At 40.9% G+C, this 8,255-nt stretch overlaps 2 protein-coding genes across 2 annotated transcripts in view; one reads left to right on the top strand and one right to left on the bottom strand.

The window, feature by feature from the left end:
- The window catches only part of LOC118340198 (multidrug resistance-associated protein 4-like), a 24,211-nt gene extending 18,565 nt beyond the window's left edge, over positions 1 to 5,646 (top strand). Inside the window, exons 17-29 of the mRNA XM_035678068.1 lie at positions 691 to 808; positions 1,724 to 1,874; positions 1,992 to 2,111; positions 2,214 to 2,324; positions 2,487 to 2,587; positions 3,475 to 3,666; positions 3,755 to 3,919; positions 3,999 to 4,088; positions 4,173 to 4,345; positions 4,733 to 4,838; positions 4,948 to 5,082; positions 5,183 to 5,265; positions 5,590 to 5,646. Coding sequence (XP_035533961.1) covers positions 691 to 808; positions 1,724 to 1,874; positions 1,992 to 2,111; positions 2,214 to 2,324; positions 2,487 to 2,587; positions 3,475 to 3,666; positions 3,755 to 3,919; positions 3,999 to 4,088; positions 4,173 to 4,345; positions 4,733 to 4,838; positions 4,948 to 5,082; positions 5,183 to 5,200 — 1,480 coding nt within the window. The 3' untranslated portion in view covers positions 5,201 to 5,265; positions 5,590 to 5,646. The remainder of the gene's footprint in view (positions 1 to 690; positions 809 to 1,723; positions 1,875 to 1,991; positions 2,112 to 2,213; positions 2,325 to 2,486; positions 2,588 to 3,474; positions 3,667 to 3,754; positions 3,920 to 3,998; positions 4,089 to 4,172; positions 4,346 to 4,732; positions 4,839 to 4,947; positions 5,083 to 5,182; positions 5,266 to 5,589) is intronic.
- Positions 5,647 to 5,700: 54 nt separating this feature from the next.
- LOC118339752 (multidrug resistance-associated protein 4-like) overlaps positions 5,701 to 8,255 on the bottom strand; it is a gene marked incomplete in the record, with an annotated part of 18,234 nt that continues 15,679 nt past the window's right edge. The window contains 2 exon segments of the mRNA XM_035677466.1: positions 5,701 to 6,342; positions 6,422 to 6,556. Coding sequence (XP_035533359.1) covers positions 6,253 to 6,342; positions 6,422 to 6,556 — 225 coding nt within the window.

Here is an 8,255-nt window from a genome sequence, read left to right as displayed (position 1 = left end):
CTGCTGTAAGATTGGAATTTCCCCATTGTGGGACTATTAAAGGAATATCTTATCTTAGACAGTAGACAATAGTGCAATGGTGCAGAGTGCAAAGGATGCTGAAATAAATAATTTCTGTGCAGGTATCTTTATGTACATGGGGGTAGGTGGATATGACGGTCTACTGTAGATGCAGTACATACAGTAAGCACTGCATAGGTAGATGTGTTTAAAAGAAACTGAATATTCAACAATGGTTTCATTAAGAGTCCTAGGGTTATTGTACAGGGCAGTTAACTGTTGTCAGTGATGGCCTGTGAATAGAAACGGTTCCTGTGTCTGTCTGTTTTGTTTATTTGTTATTGACTTTAGAAGTAAATGAGTTTTCTATTTATAATCTGAAATATTAGCTGTATTTCTCTGTAGTTGTCTCATCTTGTTTTATCTCACTGAAAGGTAAAAATCCTAGACGTCAAATACAGTAGCTCTCAGCATGTTAACTCTGAAGTAATATTGGAAAGTAAAATCTTTCTTAAGTTAGAACCCTTGCAATCATTTAAACATCCTGAGTGCTCAGAGGATCATTACTGAGTTGTATGGGGGAATTGCTTTACTAAAAAAGCTGAGATTGCACTGCAATCAGAAGACCCTCTGCCAAACTATAAACTGTTAAACTAAATGTTATGATTGCTCACTTTATAATTTCCATAGTATAATCATCTCCTATATTCTCTCCTGTCTCACCTCAGGAAGAGTCTTAAACCGTTTCTCAAAGGACATCGGCCAGCTGGATGCTAACATGCCGTGGACCTTCGTGGACTTCATTCAGGTGAGGAGATCTCTTACCAATGACACAGCCGCTCGTAAAAGAGAGATATGAACCCTAAACTCTGGAGAGCCTCTTGACCATTCATTATATCAGCATAAATTATATGTGATCATACGGTTAAGTTTAAGAATATTGCATAAAACTTAATTTAAAATGAGTGCTGGCAATCACAGAAATATTTGAATACTGTCATCATCTTACGAATATGCTCTTACTCATTAGGCTGATTGAAAGCACTTCGATCTGTTTTGCAAAACCTCTTCCCAACGAACAGTTAGATTTACAATAAATGTAAATGTCAACTATTTATTGACTTTAAAGGAAAAAGGTAAAGAGACCAAGCTACTGTCACCAGAAACAAGCTACTGTTATTAGCAACAGCAGTAACAGAACTGTTTAGTGACCACGTCATTAATGTAGGAACGAAAGGGGACTAAGAATGGAACCCTGTGGGACACCATAAGCTGCTCGCACTAAATCAGAAGTCTATTTATGTTTACATTTCTTTCCTGTCAGTAATGGAATTTGAGAGCCGTCTGTAAGTCAGTCTATGAAACACTTCACATACAGCATGGAGACAAAAAAGCAGAACAGAAATTGAGACTTATTAGGGCATTATTGGGGAGAAGTTGGGCGAGCATCTTTAGCACTCAGTGGTTTCTGATTATCGCTTCAGCAGCTAGATAAGTTTGAAAATATCTGATGTAGCCTGTGAGAGAACAAAAACACTCACACACACACTTTTTCAGCCTGCTGTACCAGCAAGATAATTCTGCATTGTTACTGTGACTCATTCAGTCACTGGTTCTTACTCTCTCTGATTGTTTAGCTACTCAGATGTATTCAAAAAATAACCCACTAAAACGTATAACTTGAACCTGAACTGTGGTTTGTTGTTTTGTTCTCTCTGAGCAGGTGTTCCTGCAGATTCTCGGTGTGATCGCTGTGTCGGTATCTGTGATCCCCTGGATCCTGATCCCTGTGCTCCCTCTCCTTCTCTTCTTCCTCTACCTGCGCCGCTACTTCCTGCAGACCTCCAGAGACATCAAACGCCTCGAGTCCACAAGTGAGTATCCCACAGTGCAACAGTGTGTCTGTGCGCTCATAAGTTTTTTCTATATCATGTACAGGCAGACAGCTACCATAATGTTTCTGCGCCCCCTCTTTCTCATCTGCCCTGCAGCTCGGAGTCCAGTCTTCTCCCACCTGTCCTCGTCTCTTCAGGGCCTGTGGACGATCCGAGCCTTTGGAGCAGAGGAGAGGTTCCAGAAAGCCTTTGACGCTCATCAGGACCTGCACTCAGGTCAGCCTCGGCACACTTAGTTTGACTTTATATCCATCCGCATACAGTTCTTGAGAGTTCTGTCAGTCTGGTGTCAATAACGCGTTTCCTTGTCCTGAACAGGGGCCTGGTTCCTGTTCCTGACCACCTCTCGTTGGTTCGCTCTCCGCCTCGACGGCATCTGCTCCATCTTTGTTACCGTCACCACCTTCGGCTGCCTGCTGCTCAGAAACCGTAAGGAAGATTTGAAATGTTTTACATTAATTAGAAATACTCAAGACATGAATAATATTTTCTAGGATAATGCGGATGTTAGATTTTTACTGAAGAGTTTGATTGTGTTCAAAGTGTCTTTTTATTGCAGTAAAAATGAAATGTTTTCTTTTCATCTGTTAGAGCTGGACGCCGGCTCTGTTGGTTTGGCTCTGACCTACTCAGTCACACTGATGGGAATGTTCCAGTGGGGCGTGAGGCAGAGTGCAGAGGTGGAGAACATGGTAAGATGTTCCTTCTGTCGTTGATTTTATTTACATCTTGTATTTGGATTTATGTATTTAGGCGAGTTGGTCTTGGTTTGCACCAAGTGTCATTCATTATTTTTCTTAGATAAAACAACGTTAAAATATACACTGAGTAACACTCCTTGACGACTAAACTCACATAACATCAATTTGTTTTTAAATAATATTTTTACTGGAAGGAGCAGTAGTTCAACAAAAACAATCAAATAAAGTGCAAATAGACATATTTTTACCCACCCATTACTGATATGAAGCTGGATGAAAATAAAATGGGAATAAATTCAATGGGTTATGCCCCTAAACAGGATGCATTCAGTCAGTTCAACAAACTCAAGAACAACGTTTAATGTACAAATAAACAATTAGTTCTTGTTTCTATGTACAAGTCACACTTTATGATGGCATACATAAAATAATATAAATATATATTCCATATGCCATAGTATGAGTCTACACAAGTACATAGTATCCAACTAAAATGAAAGCACAGCGCTTATATCAGAAGTGATGTTAATCATAGGGAAGCACTGTTAGTTGGTCAGAACAAAATAAGAACGGTTGCCAGGCAAAGTAAAATTTCTGGTTTGATCCACGTGGCAAATTCAGTTTTGTAGTTGAGGTATCATGTCCTCTGTCAAGGTTTTCCTGCTTGTAGGGAGGAAATATGAGCTGATACATCTGCTAGTACAAAGTTTAAAATGCTCTTACTAACCACGAACAACTGTCTGCCTCATAAACACATTTATACAATGAATGTAAAAATGAAAGAATAAGAATATTGTCATAGCAGTCTGGATAAATGTTTGCTATATGGCAGCTTTGTTGAACCCCTGTATGTAAAGTGTGTGCGCTCTTGTCTTCAGATGACGTCAGTGGAGAGGGTGGTGGAGTACACCGAACTGGAGAGCGAAGCACCCTGGGAAACCCAGAAGCGTCCGCCTCCTGATTGGCCCAGCAAAGGCCTGGTGACCTTCGACCGGGTCAGCTTCTCCTACAGCAACGACGGACCGCTGGTGCTGAAGAACATGAAAGCGATGTTCCGACCCAAAGAGAAGGTCAGACATCTTTATTTCCAGAGGCCCAGATACTGATCATATCATACGCTGTTAACTCTGAACTGATTAACTCTTTCATCCTGTACAGGTTGGCATCATGGTGCGGAAGCCGCCCCCACGTGCTGGGAAGAGCTCTCTGGTCTCTGCTCTGTTCCGCCTGGCAGAGCCTCAGGGGAAGATCTACATCGACGGTGTTCTGACCTCTGAGATCGGCCTCCATGACCTGCGCCAGAAGATGTCCATCATCCCTCAGGTAAACATGAACTGACCTCTTGTTTGTACCTCCAGCTCGTGGTTGTACTGAAGTGTAACCGTGTTTCTGTGTGACCCAGGACCCGGTGCTGTTTACTGACACAGTGAGGAAAAACCTGGACCCCTTCAACCAGCATGCTGATGAAGACCTGTGGAAGGCTCTGGAGGAGGTCAGTATCCAATCAGATAGTTGCACACGCACACACATGCACGCTCTGCAGCTTTCCCCTGACCTGGTTTCATGTTCCCTGCAGGTGCAGCTGAAGTCTGTGGTGGAGGAGCTGCCCGGGAAGTTGGAGACGGTTCTTGCAGAGTCGGGCTCCAACTTCAGTGTGGGTCAGAGACAGCTGGTCTGTCTGGCCAGAGCCGTCCTGAGGAAGAACCGCATCCTCATCATTGACGAGGCCACAGCCAACGTGGACCCCAGGTATGACACACAAAACCAACATACAAATGTATTTAAGTAGTTTTTCTCCAGAGTGGACTGCTGTAACTTCCTCCTCTCTGGCCTCCAACTAGTTCAGAACAGACCTTGCTTCTGTTTGTTGGCTTTTAGAATCAATTTAAAGATTTTACTGTTCACTTTTAAAGCACGTCTGGTTCTGGCCCCAAGCTATGTAGCAGAAATGTTTGACCCCCAGGTTGGTCCTTCTGGCTGCTGCAAAGACGAGGCTTAAATCATGTCTTTGTTACATTTCCTTATGAGTGTCCTGCTTTGTCTGTCAAAGTGAAAGCAGAACAGTTTTTAAAGGTGCAATATGAAGTTCTTATTTAATTGCATTGTTGTTTATTGTTCTCTTATGTGCCTCTGCAGGACAGATGAACTGATCCAGAAAACTATACGGGAGAAGTTCAGAGAATGCACAGTGCTGACCATCGCTCATCGCCTCAACACCATCATAGACAGCGACAGGATACTGGTGAGTACTCTCTTCTGTCTCAGTTGTTTTAGCTTTGTTTTTTATATAACCTAAATTATTTCAGTGTGTGTTAGCTGGCTAATGTTAAAGGCCTTTATTATGCTTCAAGGTGCTGGACAGTGGTACCATCCAGGAGTTAGACTGTCCCTTCACCCTGCTGCAAAACAAAGAGGGTGCTTTCTACAATATGGTGCAACAGACGGGTCAGGCCGAGGCCACTGCTCTACTTGAGGCAGCTAGACAGGTGAGAGGAAACGATCCCATTAAACATTCCTGTATCTGAAATATGCATGTATATGGATGTTATTTGAAATTACATTATATAATTTTTTCCATTTTCAAAGGCAGCACAGCAGTCCTGACATCTGGAGGCCAGCTGAGTGGCATTTTGAAAGACTGCCTGTCTGCTGTATAACAGAGTCAATATGTAAGCTGTAGACTTAATGTTGAAAGATACAAACCTGCTAATTGTACAGTAAACTATTTTTTAAACTGCTAATATGTAAGTTCAAAAGTGATTCAGGAAATTTGGATTTTTTTTTTTTTAAATTGCTTGTTAAGTCAACTCGTGTTTTTGTTAATGTGAGTAAACTGTTTTTCTCATGCAATTGACCTGGAAGTCCAACTGTGAAACTTCAGGTACACTAAAGATGGTGCTAATTGTAATATGCGTCATAAAGATGATTAAATTTTTAACTGCCTGAGTTATGGTCTTGTTTGTTGATTTGACTGATGTTTTTTTCCTTATTAGACAATAAGAAGTCTGTAGCTGAGCCCCATCAGGACAAATGAATAAGGTAAGAACCATTTTATTATTTGTGTAAATGTAGTGTATATTTGAATCCAAAGGACATCATAAAAGTAAGATTTGTAGGTGTTTATGCAGCGTTTGACAACAAAAATATACAAATTGGCACAACAAAATATAAACATGTAAGGTGGTCATGACACATTTGAACACAAACAGGCCATTTGAGTTGTGGCAAAGAGCAGAGTGAATAGAAACAGTATAAAAAGGCTGAAATGTTTTTTTACTGACATTGCAATTTCTTAATTTGGTAATCATTAGTCCTGTGCAACAACATAAAGGCAACTTTGGATACAGATATACACTATCATTGATTAAATTAACGTGTGCAAACCTGAAATAAGGCACTTAAAGTATTATGTGGCCATTTAAAAGCAATTTAGCATAGAAATAAATAGTGATCTATGTCAATAGTTTTTACAGTAGTGATTTCCCAGCTTGAAGGAAACAGCATAATGTGCATGTAGAGGCCAGTGCCTCTGCAGATCCTGTCCTCTGTCTCCTCAGCAGCTGGACTGGTTGAGACCCATCTATCCAGGCCCTGTGTGCTTTCACCAGAGGCTGGGGGCGCAGTACATGTCCAGGGACGTCCTTTAGTCTTCTGGCTCACAGAGCTGTCTCAAAAATAACCAAGTTACCGTCCGCTGTTACTGCGTGCCCATTAGACAGATTGTCATGGCTTCTGCTGTCATATGCCTGAAAACACAGATTGCAAAGTCAGATTATTTACTTAAAGGTTTTTCACATTTTAAAGTGTGTGGAAGGTAAAACTCACCTGTTTAGCTGCTTCTAGTAGATCTACTGCTTCCTGTTTGCCAGTCTGCTGCACCATTTTATAAAAGATGCCTTCTGGGTCTTGCAGCAGGGTGTAAGGCTCATCATAGGCATGAATGTTCCCTGCATCTAGAACCTGGAGACAATCATATTGTTGTAGGAATTACTTTAAAGTTGCAAACACTAACTATCTGTGCCTTCTTTCAGGTTGGGCTGTGATTGGCTAGCTGCAATATCGCCTCATCTACAGGCAAGTAAAGTAGTAGCTGCTGCAATTTAACAGTCAAATCACTCACTTTACCTCCAACTGCAGATTTGGTTATTTGCACAGGTTTTTTTTTTTACTCTCAGTAATGGTGTTGATGCATTACATTTGTGCCCCATTTCTGAGTGAACAAAGACTCTATTCTGTACTCACTAAATGTCTTTGTATGCTTGCTATTATCCAGGTACAGTGCTGCATTGTACCTTATTGAGCATGCAAATACAATTAGTAAGTACAGAATAGATTTTTCTTCAAATGTCACCTAGGAAAGACACAAATGTTAACCTCCATTGTTTTGGGGTGGAGTCAAAACCTGGACAAATAAATTCATCACAGGTAATTTGGGTGAAGTCCTCCCTTATCACAACTGTCACATTCATGTAGCAGTGTGCTCAGTTCACCGTCCTCTACCAACCTTTCAGCTTGACAAGCATGTGTTATGTGACAAGAGGGCAGCAAAACCAAAGTAACTACTTTTGATTCCTAAATTAATGTAGAAGTTGTGATATGTGAAGCTTTACATTGAAAGGGACTGTTCACATTTTACCTGTAGTGTTATTTATGCCATCTACATTGTTTCGGACATGTCTGCCCTCCCACATAATAACTATTTTTCTTTCTATGTATCACTGGACAGAAGGAAGTGTGCATTTGAGCTATTTGAAGTTACAGCTCAGCCGAGGTGCATACTTCTGTGGATGGAATAAGTAACAGTACAGGTACAGGGTGAACTGTCCCTCCAACATTAGCAGTGGAGGACCAGGATCTGTATTAAAAAGGTGGGTTCAGTCTCATTCCCAGGTTGCTTGTATTTAAAACATGGAACTGAGGCTCAACTATCTTTTGCTGGAGGACTTATCCCAGCTTTTAAGCAATAGTTCAGAGTTTTGGGAAATATTTAATGTAACATTGATTTTAATCTCATATCTGTGCTTTAAATATGGTTAGCTTAGCATAATGGCTGTAAACAGCTAATTCTAAAAGACCTTCCAGCCTTCTTTAAAGCACAGACATAATTAACATCAATGTTAAATATATAAATATTTCCCAAAACACCAAACTATTCCTTAAAGCTGGGGCGAGTCATTTAGCCAAAGATTTGAGCCTCATTCCCATGTTTTCAATACAGACACTCCAGAAGAACTGAACCCACCTTTTAATACAGATCCTAGTTAACTAAAACATGTCAAGATTGCAGAAGCTATTGCTGTCTTTGCCTGTAGGTGATGAGATGTTGACATCTGTAAGTGCTCAGTTTATTAGTCACCTCACTAAACATAATGCAGTCTCAGGGTGAGTTCACATTTATTACTTATCCATAGTCTGTGTGTATGACGGACAGAGGCAACAGGAAACTGAATTGCTAATGTTAATTATATACTTCAAAGCCACCAGGCTTCTTTGACAAACAGGAATCTGGTGGCTTTGGAGAGAACAATGCAACAGTTTCCTGTCAGACAGGGCTGTGTGATGGCTAAAATATGGGTTTCTACTGTAGGGACACACTATGGATAAGCAAAAGCACCTGAACTATCCCTTTAAGACCTTTTGAAGGCTGCAGTTTGTGGTG

Source organism: Morone saxatilis, unplaced genomic scaffold, assembly GCF_004916995.1.
Source record: "Morone saxatilis isolate NCDOM2014 unplaced genomic scaffold, NCSU_SB_2.0 Contig6, whole genome shotgun sequence".
Taxonomy (NCBI): domain Eukaryota; kingdom Metazoa; phylum Chordata; class Actinopteri; family Moronidae; genus Morone; species Morone saxatilis.
This window is presented reverse-complemented; position numbering and strand designations above follow the sequence as displayed.